Source organism: Halichoeres trimaculatus, unplaced genomic scaffold, assembly GCF_033239565.1.
Source record: "Halichoeres trimaculatus isolate MK-OKI-2021-1 unplaced genomic scaffold, fHalTri1.1 fHalTri1_scaffold_15, whole genome shotgun sequence".
In the NCBI taxonomy this organism is placed as follows: Eukaryota; Metazoa; Chordata; class Actinopteri; order Labriformes; family Labridae; genus Halichoeres; species Halichoeres trimaculatus.
Genome location: NW_027437193.1, coordinates 23,172,901 through 23,193,006, shown reverse-complemented (window position 1 = coordinate 23,193,006; position 20,106 = coordinate 23,172,901). Strand labels below are relative to the sequence as shown.

The window sequence follows — 20,106 nt, the reverse complement described above, 5'->3', positions numbered from 1 at the left end:
AATTAATTTTTCTGAGAAAGGCATCTTGAAAATGACCAGGGAAGGTTTCTCCACCAGGGGGCGGTATGTAGCTGACAATGAAGATGAGCTGCACATTGTAGGATGACTCACTGATTTCAAAAAGGTGTTGTAACATCTCAAAAGTCTAACTTGTATCACCTGTTGATAAAAATACAGACTAAGCCTTCTTATTCTTCAAAATATAATCTTAAAGTTACACTTTACCGATAATTTGGCCTTTCTCTCCTTCGCTGAATCTTCGCTCGTTGGAGACCTAAGCTGAACTTTGGCACCTGACACACAGCAGATGAGCTGAAGCAGCAGCAGCGACGGACTCGTTTTATCACCGATCAAAAGGCAACCGTTGACACTCCTTTCCCTTCGTGGCCGTGGAGAAGACACGTTTCTGCACCATGCGTGTTTAGGGGTGGTATTTTATATCTGAATCTTACTGACAAAACGGGTCTGAATGAAGTTTTCAACCATGAGGCCTCCGGTGGAAGTCAGCGTGTTCCTCCTCTCCCTCCTGGCTCCAGCAGTTTTGTACACCTTAAACAACATCCCTGCGCTTCAGGAGTAAGTCTGCTCGCCTCTGTGCTCACTTCACTTTCATTCATTGTGGCTTCATGACTTAACGGATTGTCCGTAAAAGCAGCTGAGTTTAATGAAAGGCCTGGAGGTGTCTTTGAGCTGGGCCATGTGAATCCGGTCTAAAGTCGCAGCTGGTGATCCGCTGCTCTCAATAGATTTCCCAAAGTGAAGGCTGAAATATGAAATCATCAAGATGGGTAAAATTCATGGAAAGACATTCTTCTCTTTGATGGAAATTTGAATTAGTTTCTTGGAAGATTATAGATCCAAATTCACCCACATTTCAGCAAAACTCAAATTAATTAAATTGTTCCTGAAGCTGTCCCAGACCTCAAAGCAGTCTTTTCCAACTTCCTGTTTTAGGTAAAAGAAAAAAAAAAAACTAAATGTGAAGCTCTTTGGCCTGAATTTAACCAATTAACCTGCTCAATAATTCCCCGAATAAATCTCTTCGATATAAGACTTAAATGGGGTCATCCATATCCAATTCTTTGTGGCAAAAATGGACACTTTGAAATCTCTTTTTGTCAGACAATCATAACCCTGACCTCTTGGCATTTGTTGGTATGTTGTAAGAATCGAGCATTCAATTTGAGAACTCTAAGATTTGACTTGCAACCCAAAAGATTGATTTATTCCAGGCTTAAAAAACTAAATAATTGATTAGAAATTGTTGATTGTGTTCAAGCTGAAGGACTTGCACAGATGAATGAATTCATTAACCTTCTCTTTCACATAACTGTCCTCAGACCTCTCCCTATACTGGGAATGGGACTGGTCGTCCTGGGATCATTTCTTCTTCTCCTCTCCTTGGTCGTAAGACGAAAGACCAAAGTGGATCCTTTGTTCTATCGTAAGCAGCCTAACACCACGACACAACACAAGACACATGCCAATGGAATAAAAGTGGAAGCTCTGTTTTTTATTCTTCCTCTGTATGTGTGTGTTCAGCATTTGCAGAGTTTGCCTTCACCTGCCTGGTGGGCCTGACTAATGCTCTAGAGCAGGATAAGTTCATCTCTGGCTTTATGGGCTTCTATCTGAAGATGGTAACATCACCTTTACATTCACACATTCACACATTCACACAGCAGCCATTTCCTCTGACATCACATTCAGGGTGGAAAGCTCAAACGCTGATTATGTTATTTTATCGTATTCAATAATGAAAGTTTGCATTTTAGATGTAGAGTAGATGTAACAGATGTATTTTTCCTGTTCTTCATAAATGAGCAAGTGAAAGTGAAACTGGTGGAGAATCCTGGAAGTACAAGATACTGAATGACTTGTTAGCTAACTTTACACTACAGCTAATTATGCCATTAGCTCTTCCTCTGAGGTATCATGCAGGTAACTTTCAACAAGTTTCAGTGGATATAGTGTGGATATCCACAGCAGTTTTTTCTACATAACTCAATATTAACTGTACTACTCCAGTGCTACATTCACAAAACATACAACATGAGACATAGTTGGCACCAACTCGTCACTGATCTCGGTTGGAATGTAATGTTTTTGAGGATAACAACTTCTCTATTTCACACTTCAAATTAAAGGTGATGCCACCTAGTGGTGCCATTTAGTACTGCAGTTGTATAAAAAAACTCTTGACTGTTGCATACTTTAGGTAGTATGTGGAGGGTAATCAGGTCAAATTTGAATTATCCAAAAATCAAACTACACATTAGCTTCATTACGAGAACAGCTAATGCTAGCAACCATACACAGCCTTTAGGTCACAATACATCAGAATCATTACAATCGTTGGTAAGAAAATGGTGTAGTACATGTTCCTAACTAAAATTATTAGAGGTGTGAAAAAATGTTGATACAGCAATATATCGCAATACTTTGACCCATAATAAAATATTGATATTTCAAGTCTTAATATCGATATTTTGTTAAAATGAAAATGATTATTTTAGCCAAGTTGGGAGTAAAATACATCTTCCGCACCTCCACTGAGGTAGATGGCGCCAAAGAGCTACTCCACTATATGTTGCCCATTGGCTGTATAATAAATGTAATCTTTAAGTATATTCATAAATCGTAAACACCACTTTTTTCTCTGTATTCCTGGGCCAGTTAGTTTAAAATCATTTCAAGTTTAATTTTTACAGTGAAGCAGTCTGATAAAATAATAATCATAGTCATGTTTTGCGCAGTATTCGATTTTAATGAGTAGCATTGGTTACACCAAGTGGCATTTATCAGTTTCACCACCTGACCACATCTTTCACCTGATAATTTTTTTCCAACATTAGTTTAATGTCTCAGCAGTTTCAGTGAAAAACATGATGCACTTTATGTTTTTAAGTTAAGTGTTTGTATAAAACACTGCTTCTGACTTTCATTATAATAAGCACAATAAAATAGAAAATTTGTTTTCAATCGAATAGTTAACTGTGTAGAATATCACAAAGTATCATGATATTGTGACATCATGATATTATTGTATCGTGACCCAAGTATCGTAATGCATATTGTATTGTGAAGTTCTTGTCAATACTCACCCCTAGAAATTATACACCTGTTTTGTAGTAAAACTAGAGCTAATATTAGCTTTTTTTTATTAGCATTTAGCCATTTTCTTATCCAAAGGTATATTATCATGTAAAGGGCTAAATATTAGTGTCAGCCGTTTTTGACTGTAGCCAATGGATGGTCAACACCTCCCAGAAATGTACTCCTGACTTTTCTAATCAACAACCAAAGAATTAGTAGCTTTTCTTTTTCTGATATGTTGAACAACACAGAACACACCACTTCAACCAAGTGGCAGTGCACGATTTACAACCTCTGAAAAAGGCAGCTGTGTGACTTAGGGCTTTGATTCTCTCTAAGACTATTTTTCGTGAGATTAAGAGGTGTCAAAGTTAAAGTTCAAAGTGTCATGTGCTGGCGTCTCCTCAGGGGGAACCTCATCTGAGCACTGCCTATGCCATAATGATGTCTTATTGGGAGGGTGTTTTTCACTACATCCTTTTCCTTGTAATCATCCACCGCATGTTCAAAGGGTAAGTGTTACAAAAGAAATCTACCCACTGTGTGCTCAATGAGTCCTCAATGAAAACATGTTAATTTCCTGTCCGCACAGGAAGCTGTATCGTAGCCTGGGACTGCTGTGGACCGGCTCCTCCATCGCTCATCAGATTATTCTGATTCCAGGAGTGGTCATAGGTGAGCCATATCTACATTAACTCTTTGATTAAGGTATCATCAGCAATATTTGTTTCTCTTCATGATGTCCCTGTATGTGTGTGTGTGTGTGCAGGTAAATATGGGTCCAGCATTAAACCAGCATTCTGGAGGAACATCCCCTTCTTTGTGGCTCCTTTCTGGGTGGCCTCCCAGCTTTTTAGGCGACCCAGACAAATGCCTGTCGTCAAAGCAGACTTGGTCAGTTTTTATCTGTTTTATCACTCGCATGATTTCACAGCCTGACAATGCACACACTAATATAATCACACACTGAAGAAAGTTCACCCTATAATCAACAGACATTGCTAATTAAATAACCTGGCACATGTTTTGAACCGCATCTAGATAAGACTCTGAAACGAGCTGTTGAAAACTTGGGTGTGATGTTGTGCATCAAACAAACTGGTGTATATTTTGTGGTGTGGTACTGTAAAATATATATCAGAAGCTTCAAACCAAATCACCGTGGAGTGAAATGCAGCAGGGAAACAAGAAATGCGGTGCTGTTTTCAAGTAGACTCTAGAGCCGTATAAAGGCCTTGATGTGTTTTTTTATGCTCTCCAAATGCCCTTCAAGTTTGTTTTCCTGTTAGAACAAACTCATGACAGCAGAATTTCCTAACTGTAGACATAACCAGATGTTATACAAGGTTACTTTAGGGCGAAAACATTTGTTGAGGACAGAGGTCAGATATGCAACAAAACACTACCTCTGGATGTTTACTAATACCCTATTTTCCTAGTTATCACACAGCCGTGTTAAATGCTTCATTCTGATGGATCACATCTCTATGACAACAGTCCTTAATTTTTTTAACAGCAGGGAACAACCAGATCACACATGCCTTAAGACAAGTTTCACTGAGGAAAAGCTCTTACATCTGCTCCACAGCACACAGCATTTAAAATACTCACTTTTCCAGGGTCCCAGGTTTGTTAGTGGATGGTTGGTAATGTGCCTGGATTCAGGACCAGTCTATTCGCTTGCCCTCTGCTGTACTGTCCAAAGTTGAAAAGCAGTCGGCCGTGAAGTGACTAGCACACATGCACAGTTTTCCTGAGTGTAGCTGGAACATTTCCTTGATAAGTGAACTCTAGCCGCTTAGTCTTGTCTTCTTACGAGATGGGAAGCTTGTGCCTGGAACTATGTGGCTGTTTACAGCCAAAAACAAAGCAGTGATGGCTGCTGTAGCAGCAGCGGAGAGGGGAGTGGGTGAGGAGGGGGTGCGGGGGTAACTGCTCCAGTGGACCAATCAGGTCAGACTTGCAGCAAAATCCCCCAAATCCAAACAGCTCGTTTTGGGTCAGGGTTTTACACTCACAGCACTACTTAGTACAGGTTTTGTCATTAAATATCACATTTCAGTCAGGAACACTCTCGTCATATATTGAACCATTTATTGCCAAATGGAAACAGTTAGAATTGGCGTTAAAGCTCTGCTTTTCAGAGTACTCCCTGGGTTAGCCAAGCAGCTTGCTCGAGCTTTCCAGGGAGTGCATAGCAAACCCCCCATATACACACAGATCAAATGGATGCATACAGATCAATAAGATACATACATGAGGCTAAATAAGAGGAGGCTGGGGTGGAGGTGGGATGATTGTGACAGCAGCAGCTGAGCAACAATGAGGTAGCAGGAATAACTGAGAATGAAGACGTGATTTAAATACACCGCCTTGTTGTTAGACACACGCTGTGATTGGTTGAGAGGGATAGGTTAGAACATCAGTCTGTCAGCTGATCACAGCTGGGCGTATGACTTCCGTGTCCTGCATGAACTTACGTTAACTCCATTTTGTGGGCTGGGAGGAAAGCCAAAGACCCAGAAATTTCACTAAAAGACTTAATAAAGTGATTTTTGCATCATACGGGACCTTTAAATATTGGCCAGTTGAAAAAAAATTGGATTTACAAATCTTCTCTTTTTTTGTGTGTTCATTTGATTATTCATGCACTACAGTTTTTTAATGTCCTAAAATTAAGATGTTTTATTTGTGGACCTTAAGTAGGTTTGAGATTAAAATGCAATTAATTAGATTAATTACGATTCCTGCATTTAATTAGCCTCACAGCAGTAGTGCAAACATTAGCACTTTAAATGATCCTTATAAGTGTTTGATGAACTTAACAAACAAGTGAATTCACTCTGGTATTTTGTGTCCTGTACAGATTTCAGCTGAGCAGAATAAAAGTCTGCTGCGTAGACCTGTTGACCTGCTCCTGTCACTCCTCCTCCTCGGAGCGATTGCCTTCTCTGTTTTTAGAGGCTTTGTGAGTAAAACAAGAATGACTCCCCCTGAATCTCTTCTCTGAGAAATGAGGCTACATGAAGAGAGCAAATATTAAAACTTTGTCTCCCTCATCTCCAGGTGGTGCTGGACTGTCCTCTAGACAGCTGTTTTACTTACATCTACCAGTACGAGCCCTACCTCAAAGACCCCGTCGGGTTTCCCAGAGTCATGGTCAGTTAGGAGACACACAGCAACACTTTGGATTGAACCAGGGTTGTAGTTTTGTTCAGGATGGCAGCTGATCTGTTTGTGCTCTATCTCTGCAGATGCTGGCGTATTTGTTTTATGCTGTGCCTCTTGTAACTCTATTCATCTATGGCCTGATGACACCTGGATGCAGCTGGATGTTGGACTGGACCATTTTCTTTGCTGGGGCCATGGCTCAGGTATCTGTATCTGTTTCTTTTTCCTTTTTTTACTCTTTTAAATTCTCGAGTAAGCAGAAAAAAGTCACATAAATCTGAATACCTCTCGCTATGCCTTCAGACCCAGTGGTGCCATATCGGAGCATCTCTGCACTCTCGCACTCCCTTCACATACCGAGTCCCAGCAGATAAGTGGTGGCCTGTTATCGCCCTCAATGTGCTGCTGGCTGCTGTGCCGACTCTGCTCGCCCTGCGCTGCCACACCAGCCCCGCTTATTTTATGAAACCGGTTCCCAAAGGACAGAGCGACAAAGAGAAGAAGAAAAACTAGACCACACGCAGGCTGCACAGGACCATGGAGGAATACGTCACGCCCTGACGGGGCTAATGTTTTCTGGGGACTCTTGTTGGCACACAAACTGCATTAAAGACCCAATTTTTCAACCCAGAGGAAATCTAAAAGTGTTGCTTTCTGAGTCAACTGTTGAAAATCAGTCACCTCACTCAGCAGCAGCAGCAGCACTCCCTGCATGGACTATTGGACCCTGATAAGAGCCTCCTGATGGAGGTGAGCACTGTGACTCATGCAAGGACAAAATGGGTTTCTTCCCAAACTGGGACTTTTGACCTGGAACATGCGGGTTGGCAACACATTCATATTTATAGATATTTCAGAACAGAAACCCTCACAGGGTCTCCAAATTTGTTCTTATTAGTCTTAAACAGCAGTCAACAGAAGCAGCTGATATTATGAAATCTGAACATAATATTTGTTTTAGGGTTCATACATCTTTGAAGACCTAATGTCATTAATAACAGCAGATGGTTTCCAAGGGTTTCAAGTCCACCACTTAAAAGATTTACTCATTCAACAGATTATCACAGGAGCTATGACTACATTTTTTTCTAAACCCCAAGAACTTCAACACTAACCCAGAGAAAAAAAGCCCTCCTACTCTCCTCACACAGAGAACGGTGAAAGAAGATTATTTGGTGTATTGGTTTTGTACAATTAAAGTAAGTGAAGCATTGCAATTTTTTCACGTTTTGGCGTCATCTGTGGTTGTTTCAGCTGACGATTGATGTATTTCATCACAAAGAGACAGTCTGCTGGTTCAGTGGGACCGTATCTTCTCATGTCAGTGTTGTCTTCCTGTGGTGATGTCATCAGGCCCTGTGCGTGGTGAGCAGTGAGTAATATACGTCATATACTGTGTGTATATACGTGGTGAACTGCTGCCCCACTAAACTTTGTCTTCAAACTGATAAGAAGTGAACTCTGTCATTGGGCTGCCACAACAAAAAAAACTGTACAAATGATCATCTGACCAAAGGTTGGATGATCATAGCCCAGACTGTTTCTGCTCCTTTCACAATCAAATATCAAAACTCTAGTTCAGTTTTGGGCTTTTCTTTTTTAGTGTTGGCATGCACAGTCTTTAACTCCAGTATTGAGTGCATTTGTGCTATGAGCTCTGTTGTATAATTTTCTTATGTTATACAGTCTATAGTCTATATTTCTTTTTAGCCAGTTCACAGTGTGTTACTAAAATTTTTCCATATATTCTTAAACCTATCAAAAAAAGAACGTGAACTGCTAGTCAGCACTAAAAACTAGAAAAGCACTCAGAGAGCGCAGACCTCCACCAAGCGTTTTGTGATTGTCACCAACACTTTAGTCCTACTTTAATGTTATACTCCCTTTCAGCAGACTGTCTGCTACAATTTGGTGTTAGATGCAGGTTTGTACGATAATTTGTTTCCTGACAGTGTTGAAAATTATGATGACCCAGTTTATATTTTATATTCTGGATCTTAATATCCAGAATATTCCCAGGATCTGGATCGTACTTTTACATCTGTCAGAAATTATGGTGACCTTGTCTTGTATTGTTTTGCAAAGCAATCCGACCATTTATGGTGGAGTTATATACACATATGGTGAAAACAGCCCTATCTCTCAATGATAAAAAATCCTTTAAAAAAAATCATGGATCCAGACGGTGATCCAGATCACCTCCAAAATTTAATTACTTCTTCCTTATCCCATTTTCCTGAAAATTTCATCATGATCAGTTTGTTACTTTTTGAGTTACATGGTTAACAAACAAACTCTCCCCAAAACATAACCCCCTTGGCGAAGGTAATAAATTCAGGAGATTACCGAAGTCAGAGGTCTAAACTAGAGGTCTAAATAGAGCCTCAGTGAAATTAGGAAAAAAATAAATAGATAATGGAATTTCATGAAAATTAGAAAATAAAAATGATTCAGAGAACTAAAATTTTATGAGGTTAAAGGTGTGATATTAGGAGAATAAAGTTAGAAGTTTCTTTAGAAATACATAATTTAAGGCTACGGTTAATGTGCTGACTGGGAGAGCAGCCTGAAGCTGCCCAAACATAAATGAGGAACAAGCATCATTTTAAGTTTTACTTTAATGTTAATTCAGTTTAAAATATAAATGTTTTTCTTTCATCAGCACCACAATGTCCAAGATGTCAGGTTTATGAATCAACAGTGCAACAAACTGACTCTGTCATGAAGACAGGCAAACTAACAGACAGCTTGTGCTCACTTCTCTTTTCGCTGTTCATCCTCATAATTTTACGAGATGATCCCTCTGTAAAGAGCTGGAGGCTGGCTAACGTTTGCATATTATCCTTCATGTTGTGTTAGCGTTCCCATTAGCCATAGCCTGTAACTAAGACCTCTTTCTCATAAAATTAAACATTAGTCATGTCAAATAGTTGTTGAGGGAGTATTTTAATCTGCACTGAAGCCATACAGATTTTGCTACCAGCTGAAGACTGGTTGATCTGTTTGCCTTGGCAACACATAAAAAAAAAACAACCACAGATTTTTTTTTCACTTTATTAAGAATGGAATACAACAGCAGGACAAAAAAGTCATAGGAACACCAAAAAAGTGGATGACCGATCAAATATCAAAGGGACCAATGGACGAAAAATATCAACATTCTACCCATCGTGTAAATTTAGCCGTGCAAAGATTGAAAGAAGAATTTAGCAAATCAGATACAATCAACAGTTTTGTCTTTAGTCTTGTTAAAACCCATCCAAACCATCTATGTCAGTCAGACATATTTATTAGTTTGAAGTGCTCATGGGGATATGAAGGCCTATTTGATTGGACAAGGTCCAGCTATTGATCAGCCTGTAACAAACACCACAATATTTACAATACAGAAATTAGAGGCAATCAAAGGGTTAATTTTGTCTACTGTTAAGATTTGAACTTTAGTACTCGCGTAGAAAAATGACCTTACATCGGCTCTCTGAAATATAAGTAAAAACCAAAAGAAAGCATATATTCACTAGCAAATTTATAATAAATAGTAACATAACACCAAAACATAGCAAATATTAGAAAAAGCATGTCAGTAGAATAAAACAGACGAGCTATTCAGGCGCTCTATGGAAAAGTAACAGCTACAGTACACATAGAAAAAGCTCAGGGTTACAGGGACTGTATACTATCTTGCATCAAATACATCTGTGCTTTGTAAACAGAATACTAGGGTGAGTCATTTTTCATGTACAACAAGCAAACTCTTTGAAAAAAAGAAAGTGACACAGCACTTTTCTAAGTTTCTCTCTTACATGCATACACACACTCACACACACACACACACACACACACACACTTTGCTGTCAGTGTGACAGACTGAGGGGAGGTTAAGTTCGTAGACAGGAAAGGGGTTTACTGTACTGAGATGTTAGGGTGAGATTAATAACTGTTAGTGTTAGAGTATTAGTGTTCGCATGGACCTCAGTTAAAGGACGCAGGGTCAAAAAGAAGCATCAAAACACCCAAAGGAGGGGATCTGTGGGGTCTTAAACTGTGTTAGAGTCAGAAAAACCTTCTCTCTTCAGGAGGGTAAAGCTAAACAGCAGGGTTAGAAGCAGGGGAGTGTTGTGATGAGCTGCTGTCTGTTTATGGGCCATGGTCAGCACCTAAACATGGTGGGGGTTGGATTATTTGGTTCAGTAGTAGCTCTGTGCGTCCTCACGGGCCTTGTGTCCCTCCCCGCCGTGTCTTCGGTGGCCACGGCGCTCATGGTGCTGGTTGTGGTGGTGGCGCCGGTACCGGTGAGACCGCCGGGCTAAAAGAGGAGGGGAAGGAGACATGTTGGTCATGTTGAGTGGAAAATCCTTATATTGCTGGTTGTTTTTTCTCTAAGACAAGTTTTTTCTGCTGAGGTTGGAGTATTGGACCAGATATCTGTACCACTGCTTAACTGATGCTAGAGCTCCTAGACTGCTACTAACATAAATCAGTGTTATCTTTAATTTTTATTCAAATAAAAAACAAACAAACAAATTAATAAATAACATAAATAATAAATAAATTAATTAATTAATTAATAACAAAACAATAAATACATGAATAAAATAAAATAATGAAATAAATAAATACAATATAATAAATTTCAAAATATCAAAAATGTAGTTAAATCAATTTTAAAAAGCCATTACATCAAACAGAAAAACTAACGAAGTGCTTTTAACTCTTGACAAGCATGACTTCCAGCACTCACATTTTGTGCAGATGATTCTTGGCCTCTCCCAGCTGCCGTCAGCCCGGCAGCGAGCGGTTGGGATATGACGTTGAAAGAAACCTTCGGCGCACTGATAGCGAACCACAGCATGGATGTCATAGTGTGACCTCCGCCGGCCAACCAGATGGGCATTTTCCACTGCCGGTGGGGTCCCACACAGCACTGGAGACAAAACAATCAAATGAAAACATCAGGTTAATACCGTCAGGACGGCAGGCAGACAAACAACATAAGATTCTTCAAAATGTACCTTTTGTAATGGATTTGTCATTTACAATAACTATGCTACAAAAAATAGTTGTTTTTTTTTCAAGCCCCAGCCCTGCTGGTGTGTTTGGCCTCTAGATGGCAGTCTTGTGTATGTGAGTGTTGAGCAGAGCAGAGGCGAGTCCTGGAGGAGTGTGATGGGCCTCTGCTGCAGGTGGAAGGAACACAGCTGCACACACCAACGCCCTAAAACTACTTCATGCTTTTCTACTTATCCTCTGACTTTCCTCAGCTTTTTCCAAACCCTACATCCAGCTGTACCAGACGTCACTGCACTGACTTTCAGGTCAGTCGAGCCCTGGTCTGTGAGGGTGTTGAGGTAACTTGGAGAAATGACTCGGAGGAATTTCCGATCATATTTGTTGTGAACAAGGCAGTAAAAGGTAATAACTGGAGTACAGTTCTGCTGCTGGGGTAAGTGTAAGTGAGCTCCAGGGAGGAAGAGGAGGCAATAAGAGGAAGATTGAGATTGATATTGCTCTCAAGAATCAATAAAGGTTGGAGGCTGAATCACAGTCCATACTTGAGTTTAAGTTTTTGTCAAGTTTTTGCAGCTCACACTTAACTAAGAAAAAGTGCAAGCTGAGTGAAAAGGCCCTGAAGTCAGACCGCTGATGTTTAAAGAGGAAGAAATCATCATCTCTGCTCCTCATGTAAGAAGTGACGAGGAGCGCTGATGACTAACAGGTGGCCAACTGGTCAGAGATAACACCGAGCAGCCCAACTGTATAAACACAATCTCTCCTTATGAATTAATTAAAGCTTTCCATTTGCTGAGGAAGTTGTTTTGGACCTCAATGTGTCAATCTGTTTATTCACACCTCTGGTGTAATGTTCTGCTGCATTCAGTATCACCGTACCTGTTCCTTTCTTGCAGATGTAGGGCAGGTTGTAGTTGCAGGGAACGTCGTTCCACTTGCCGTCCTCATGGGCAATGGTCACCACACAGTCCTCGCCTCCTGCAAAGAAGTTATCCGGCTGGCTTTCCCTCCAGTTCTCATACACCTGTGTAACACAAACACAGAGCGGGGAATTCACACGCGTTTTCTGTCACTGTCAGTACTTTCAGACTGGAAATCATCTCATACTGAAGTACAGAGAAACAGGGAAACATTAAGATGAGTGTCAGTTGTAATAAAAATTCTGAGGACAAAGTTTTCTTCAAACATTAGAAATTAAATTCTTCAACAGCTCTGAAAATGTTTTCATTTCCTTCCATCAGCAATAGTCAGTTTGTTATGAATATAAATTTGTGGCCAGTGTTTGACTTTTCACAATGTCCTCTGAACCAGGCAGAGTTAATCTTGTCACAGGAGAAAATTAATTTGCCAGTTGAGATTTTATATTCTCTGACACATCTCTCATTTCAGACCTCACTTTAAAAAATGATGACCAGCGCAGCGGCTCCACAAAAGTAAAGCCACAAAATCTTTGGCTCGCCCTGCTGGCTGGTTACTATTTCCTGTCAATAGGAGAGACATGGGTCGTTTTCCAAACCGCCAACTACATACTACATGTGAATGTGGTATGTAGTATGACTGTTCTGTCAGTAGTAGTACACTACTCTGGTTTCTGGTTTTTGAGGCGAAGCTACAGATGATGGTTTTTTTTGCGTGTATTATAAATGTATACAACAATCTATGGGCAGATCTTGGCCTTTTAGTTATTTTGTTAATCATATCACACAGAATCATGATTTTTGATTTCTAATCTTACATCAAAAGTTACATCATTTACTGAAAATAAATCTGGATTTTTACTTTTACAGCTGATTAAAAAAAACACTTCTATATAATCCACATATGGTTTAAAAAAGTGAATTAGTGGTTTATTTGGGCTTTAATGAATTTGTGGAAGCAAACACCTCTTTCACGGCTGGAAGTGACAAGATTTGCTGGTGTTTCTTCGCATCACTTCACTTCTATCTCACGGACCGTCTAATGTTAGTGTTGTTGTATTGTAGTTATAATACCGACTTATTCCAGTAGATGGCGGTAATTCACCAAAACCGGCCACCTGCATTGACAAAACAGCATACAGCATAGTTCTCGCATACTACCTACTACATACTGAATTTCAGCTAAAATAGTAGGCACTGCTAGTGTAGTAGGCGGTTTGAAAAACAGCCATGGGTCAGCTGCTCTCGACACCAGCTCTTATTAGCAGACAGCTAGGCTACATCAACTCATCTGATTGGCAAATTGTGAAATGGGCATTTGATTGCCTCAGTCTGCCTTCTCTTGCTGCTCACCCTGAAAACTACTTTGCAAACTACCACCTCTCCAGCTGCTTCTTTTATTCTGTGTCTGATTTAATCAGTGTCATGTGTGTTTTTTCTGATGCCAGCTCTGTTTGCTGCTGCTCTCCCTGCCTTGGCTTTGTGCACACCAGAACAGACTAGAGCCAAATAAAACTTACTGAACGCACATAAATCCTTCAGATGAGTGTGGTACTGATGGAAGCAAACATTATTCTTTCATCATGTGGTTGACATGAGTTTTAATTAAATGTACGATGCAGTAAAAAGACATGAACACCGTAATTGACAGCTCTGTGACAAATGCAGCTCAAGCTGTGCTGTGTGCAGTGGATGAGCAATGAATAGTATAAACTGTGAGACGAAACATAAACACTAACTGTCAATGCTAACATCCAGATTTCCATATCTGGGAGTGTTTGTTTTAAACCAGTCAACCACACAGACCTGAGGGATCCTAAGTGAGATATGTACATTGGTTAATGAAGTGAGCAGAACATGAACACCATGGCTCGGAGAGATGATTTCTACTGAACGGACTACATGTGAATCATAATAATGTCTTTTCTCGGGTACTTTGGCATCACTTTTGTCAAGTGCAATGAGGAAAAGATCATTTATTCATCTCTATAGACAGTCATAGTTTCAGACAGGTGTCTGTTTCAGGTTGCACTGGTCACAACTATCCATCAAATGTGTTTGGATTTCAGTTCCAGTTGACTGATAGTATGTGAAACTTTTTCAGTTACGTCACTTTTAGACTTAATGATAGCATTAGGTAACACTGTTTAAAAATGTAAGAGTTGTGTAAATGAAAGAGTAAACCATTAGATGCAACAAATCATATTAAGTAGAACTCTGAGCTCAGTGAAGGAGACAAAATGTGTAAATGAGGTCCCTGAGCTTCCTCTAACTCAAAACCATTTTCCATATTTAGTTTATTTAAGTGTTGTCTTTCATATATTAGCGTCTTCCGTCTTAACCGTGACCTGAGTACCTGATTCCATCGCGAGCATCCACAAACATGCTCTTGAATGGTAATTGAATCTCCTTGAATCCTTGAATATTGTAACCAGCTCCTCAGCCCAGCAGTCTAACACTGCCTCAGATGTTCCCTGATTGGTTGTACCGTCCCGAGGCATTTTGGTCTGCGCCTGATGATAAAGCCCCTTGAAATCAAAAAATTGCACTGAGAGGTTCCAGACTAATTAGCATTTGCAAATTGGTCTGGCAATGCTGGGCTGTAATTAAGCAACAGTTCAATCAGAGCATGATGACAGTAGTGGGTTTAGCTTTGATTATCGTCGTTGATTTAGTTGTTTTTGTGATCAACAACAAACTGACCAGATCGTTGCTGTCAGTCCACTGGAAATCGTCCTCCACTGTGCGGTCATTCAGTCCGATCCAGGCGTTGTCATGACCAAGACCTGTGAGAAACATCATCAGAGCATTTCACTGTAACTACTTGATTTAAAACTTCTATAAAAACCTCTCTAAACTTAAACTGTTGAATATCTGAGATCTGTTTTACACTTATTCACCCCACATGTGTTTTCCAGTATCCCTGAATCCTTTCATTTCTGTGACGTATCGTCACTTCTCTCTGTTTTCTCGCTTCATCACATCATGAATGAACAATCCTCTTGTTTTGCAACCTCAGTTTAAACACCTTGGCTTTGCTTGTTCTTTGAATTTTATTTCTCACTTAAGTTTTTTGTTCGTTTTTCTGCATATTTGTACGATTGTATCGAAACAAATTAAAACCAAACACAGACAGGAAACAAACGTACCGTTGATAAAGTCCTGCTCAGTGGAGGAGATGATGCTGCTCAGGTGTGCGCTGTGCTCTCTGCAGTCCTTCTCTGCATCCTCCCAGGTGTGTCTGTGGGTGAAGTACCTGTGGGACAACACAGTGAGTGAATATGCAAATATTTTCATACATTATGCAGACAGAAAATGACAAAGAGGCCTGCAGCAAGTATCTCATGATTAACTCCACGGTATGAAAGAGTAACGCAGATAGATGAAGCACTTGTTGGTGCGTATAAATGCTAGTTTGTCATACCTGTAGCAGTGGCCATGAAACTTCTTCCAGCCATGCTCGCAGCCTTCGATGTCTGTAAGAATGAAGAGAGAAAAAGAAGGGAATGAGAGGTGTGAAAATAGTTCTTCAAAGGGCACCTGAGTTGAGCTCAGGAGAGAAAAGTAAGATAGAAAAGTCACTGTGAGATTGGAGGAGAGAGGAAGATTTTTACTGAGCGTTTCATCTCATTTCACAAATAAAGATAAAAATATACGACTCAGGCATCTCCACAGGCTAAATACACCAACTGTAATTAAACAGACTTGCTTTCAATTCACAGCACACGTGGCCCTCGCTCTGCACTATTAGTATTCATTAATAATACGCAGGCCTGTGGAGTCATTTATAACTGCAAAAGGTTAGATATTCATTAATTCTCATTACTGCTAGTGCGTAACACACACACACACACACACACACACACAAACACACACATTCAAAGATTCAGACACACACACACGCATCAGAAGGGCATATTTGGAGCTGGAGCTGATGACATCTATGACGTGATGAATCTAAGTTTGTGTGAGTGTTTGCATTTTGTTACTGATGTGTAGATTGACTACTGGCACACACAAATGTATGTATATGTTCTGACCGTACCCCAGTCAGACCTGGTTGCCACCTTTTTTGTAAAATTATAGACTAGAGACTGCAGTGCTTCTGCGTTGATTGCTACCTCACACCCCTTCATACTTATTTCAATTTACTCACTTTAAGATATCAGGCTTCCTGAATCACACTGAAACAAAGCCAATTTTGTTTTTATTCTCTTTTCCCCCAACCTTGGTTTTGACTGTGTTTACCTAACCTAGCTTAACATGAAGTCCTTGGGGTTTAACTCTCATATCTCTAGAAGAAACCTTTTATTCACTAGCAAGAACCACACAACAACATAGCACTTTAACGGTTTAGCAATGTAAACATGAACGAGGAATTAAGTTTTGTGTGATACAAGCGGTGTGGGGAAGCTTAGAAAAGGAGTCCGCCATAGCACCTGTGCACGACAGACCCCCTTAATTAGAACCCTATGGAGAAGGAAAGCAGAAGAGAAAGGGAGGGGGAGGGTGTACGAAGCGAGAGCAAATGGGACGTAGTGGGTTAGGATGGTTTAAATACCAGAAGGGGTAAGGTTGAGGTGTGGTTCGACTCTTGAAACTCTGCTTAAAGCTCCACTTCACGCTAATTTTGATGCTCCACTTGAAAAAGGACGTTCCTTTCATGAGCTCCCTGATGACAAAGTCTCACCCTGTTTCCTTTAACAGCAAAAGTTTAATTCCTGCCTTTGTGACATCCTGTAACATCATTCAACACCTACCCTGCGTTGCAGTCATGACACGTTCTCAATACAACTATACTTAAAAGCTCATGATGTCCATTTTGATGGCCTTGTTTGCTTCTGTGGCATCAGTATAAATTTCAGTCTGTTTCATAACCAGCTAAAAATATCCTCACAGGAGCTTTAAGGTGTTAATGTTACCTAACTTACCTTCGTTAGTGGTGCTCAACAGAGGAAAAATATCAAAACCGTCACAGTAAAAATACATTTTCTGTGCCTTTTTTCTTGATTTCATACTTTCTTTTTGAGCCGACCGCTCACTTAACTCTGCTTGCTGTCTGCACATTTCCTTAATCTTGTAATCCCTTTTCACAAAAGCGTATTGAATCCACTGGAGAAAAAAGGAGTCCTCTGTTTAACGAGACGACTCTTTTGGAAAAATGAGAAAAGTTTTATGACATGAAAGAAATACTGTTACCTCACAACTGTATAGAAAGCCCTGATTTGGGTCACTTTGAAACTTCACAACAAGCTCTTCACTGTTTACAGTTTTCTCCAGCATGAGTTTAGTTTGGTGTTTGAGACACAGATGGTTTTGTTATGAGCTTGTTGATTTGATGCAGGTACAGTGCGGCTCTGCAGTTTTTTGTCAGGTGACTGTTGCTGTGCTTCTCTGGGATCAGTTTCATGGATATAAGATGACAAACCTGAAATGCATTTACACTGTAAACCTGGGTAAGTTGAGTTTACTTGAAAAATCCTTTAAACCAGTTACCTTAAAAAAAAAACAAACTAGTAAAGTAATGTTAAAAAATGTTGCATATCACTGTAAAACATAATAAGTTGACCTAACCAAAACTGAAAGATGTGATATCAATAAATTTGCCTTATGAAGTAAGTATATGTAATAATAAAAAATTGAAGCAGATCAGAAAAACTAAATTAAATAACATGTTGAAGAACAGCTGGGTCTCATATCCACAGCGTTCCCTCCTCACTCATGGTTACAAACGCCGCTACAACAAAAATCAGCTCCAATTTCACAACTTTGGTAACCGTGAGTGAGGTAGTAGATATGAGACCCTGCTGTTCATTGAAATATTGTCCTTCAGGGGGCACAGGTTGTCTGTGCTCCACAGCACTGACTGGTGGTCTGTGCTCCATGGCACGGGGTCTTGTACCTACTGATTTTTGCAGTGTGCGCCTAATGATTAATGTATTTATAATGTAATGTTTGACTGGACTACCCTGCTATTTTGGCCAATTTTGAAATTAAGTGTAAAAAACGTTGTTTTTTTATTTTGACAGTCAGTCCACACCACATAAAGCATGGGCAGCTAATCAATGCCACATAGAGCATAGACAGCTGGTCCACGCTGTGAAACACAGCTGAACAGTCCATGTCATGTGGAGCACAGAGAACCTTACTCACGGTTACAAAACACAGTCACAAACTAATGATTTCAAGTTGTTCTTACTTAAACAGTAACAAAAGTTAAATCTACTCAGAAATCATCATTTTCAACACAGAAAACTCAGACATTTGAGTAAACTGGACTTATTTACAAATTTTAAGTTTTCATAGCTCAATCCAATAGAGTAATTTAAACTTTGGGTTCACAGTGTAGACTGCGTGAGAAAACTAAATAGATAAATAAGCAACTAATAAAGATAGTGGGAACCATTAGAGTGAATCTCAGGTGCCTAGTCTCAGTAATTAATGTCTTCGTTTCAACTTTTTTCTCTTAAATCTAAGATTATTCCCTCTTTTATTCTGAGGAACAGTAATTTTAATTTTTCATATTTTTTTAACCTTTCAAATAATTGTGAAATTTTTTTCTTCATACATAAAAACAAAGCATCTTCCTGTCTCATGTGAGTGCTATAGTGTCTGTTATGTTAGTACACTGCATTTTTATTCTTCTGGCTTGTGCACATAGGCGAGCCACAGTTGGTGCTGTGTGTTTTCTCCTGTTTTGCTGTATGATATTTGGTAGCAGTTATACACAACAAAGTAGAGCAATTCACCAACAAGAGCACAGAAGAAGACTGAAAGCAGCCACACCATCACAGGGTGAAAAACATTTCAATATGTGCTTAGCTAGTGCTTTTCAGAAGAAAAACATTTGTCAGGATTCCTTAAGGAAGAGTGGATGTTGTTGGTTTAGAGAACACACCCAGAGACACATTTGGAAGAAACACAATACATAGCACAGTTTCAGATCCAAATGCTTGAGCATATGTGGGATCCTGATTGAAAACCGTGCAAACACAGAGTGAAACAGTGTGTGTGTATTGATGTAGGTGGAGGAGTTACAGGCAGTATCTGTCAGCCTGCAGCCCTACGGTGGCACACTGTCTGCTGAAAGATGTTTCTTTGTGATATCCTGTTATGACATAAAGCTGCAGCAGACGCTGCACAGTGATCAGGATTATTTCCACCAGCACAGCTTAGAAAAAAAAACCTTTACTGCCAGTATCATATGATGTGAATCTTAACAAGTTTACCCCTGAGGTTTCCTACACCACAATGTGCTGAGTTTGTTGGTGATACATTAACATAAAACATATCAAAAGAAATGTATGATAACTCTAAATCACACAGCTCTGAGTAATCAGTGTGTGTGTGTGTGTGTGTGTGTGTGTGTGTGTGTGTGTGTGTGTGCAGAATCCTCACTCTCACCTTTCTCGCATGTGTCTCCTCCATAGCTGGGCAGACAAAGGCAGAGGAAGGAATCAATCTTGTCGATGCAAGTGCCTCCATTTTCACACGGCTCTGACTGGCAGTCATCAACGTCTGTGAGGGAGAGAAAAGCAGCAGGAACAAGCAGGTTGCAGATCTCATTAGAAGGATCAAATTAAAAGGATGTTTTCTGCGAGGGAGATGTCTGTCAGAAAGACAGACAAAAAAATGTGTGGGCGCTCTTAAGCTCGGACACTAGATGAGCTGGTTATTACTTGTAGATGAATCAGTGAAAGTGTCCACATTGGTGAGTGAAGAATCAAATTTCAAGAGAGTGTGAGGAGAATACAGACAAACTAATCCCCCTAACCATCCTCATTTCTCCTCATTCTCTTGCTCTTAAAGCTTTCAAGTTATCATGTTCTTCTCCGTGTATTTAAAGAGCTTAATGTCAACTTGATGTATGTCTAATCTCCTCTTTCTGTCTTGTCCATTGTCTCACTAGCAA

General features: G+C 39.9%; 2 protein-coding genes across 2 annotated transcripts in view; one reads left to right on the top strand and one right to left on the bottom strand.

Annotated features, from left to right (window-relative positions):
- The first annotated feature begins 70 nt into the window (after window positions 1-70).
- Window positions 71-7,515, top strand: tm6sf2a (transmembrane 6 superfamily member 2a). Its single transcript, XM_074688871.1, has 10 exons — window positions 71-576; window positions 1,341-1,444; window positions 1,543-1,640; window positions 3,505-3,608; window positions 3,689-3,771; window positions 3,866-3,990; window positions 5,963-6,064; window positions 6,163-6,255; window positions 6,351-6,470; window positions 6,571-7,515. Exons 1-10 carry the CDS (start codon window positions 470-472, stop codon window positions 6,778-6,780), a joined length of 1,146 nt encoding a protein of 381 aa, XP_074544972.1. The 5' UTR covers window positions 71-469; the 3' UTR covers window positions 6,781-7,515.
- Window positions 7,516-9,315: 1,800 nt separating this feature from the next.
- The window catches only part of LOC141804176 (neurocan core protein-like), a 68,424-nt gene continuing 57,633 nt past the window's right edge, over window positions 9,316-20,106 (bottom strand). The window contains exons 14-20 of the mRNA XM_074688497.1: window positions 19,599-19,712; window positions 15,619-15,670; window positions 15,344-15,450; window positions 14,898-14,980; window positions 12,157-12,301; window positions 11,009-11,191; window positions 9,316-10,573 (exon numbers count right to left, since the gene is read on the bottom strand). Coding sequence (XP_074544598.1) covers window positions 10,455-10,573; window positions 11,009-11,191; window positions 12,157-12,301; window positions 14,898-14,980; window positions 15,344-15,450; window positions 15,619-15,670; window positions 19,599-19,712 — 803 coding nt within the window. The 3' untranslated portion in view covers window positions 9,316-10,454. The remainder of the gene's footprint in view (window positions 10,574-11,008; window positions 11,192-12,156; window positions 12,302-14,897; window positions 14,981-15,343; window positions 15,451-15,618; window positions 15,671-19,598; window positions 19,713-20,106) is intronic.

What these genes read in the sequence shown, in the direction of transcription:
- tm6sf2a (XM_074688871.1), top strand. Translation starts at nt 470, where the DNA reads ATGAAGTTTTCAACCATGAGGCCTCCGGTGGAAGTCAGCGTGTTCCTC. An exon ending in ATCCACCGCATGTTCAAAGG is followed by an intron (nt 3,609 to 3,688) that starts GTAAGTGTTACA and finishes CTGTCCGCACAG; the next exon opens with GAAGCTGTATCGTAGCCTGG. An exon ending in TCGGGTTTCCCAGAGTCATG is followed by an intron (nt 6,256 to 6,350) that starts GTCAGTTAGGAG and finishes CTATCTCTGCAG; the next exon opens with ATGCTGGCGTATTTGTTTTA.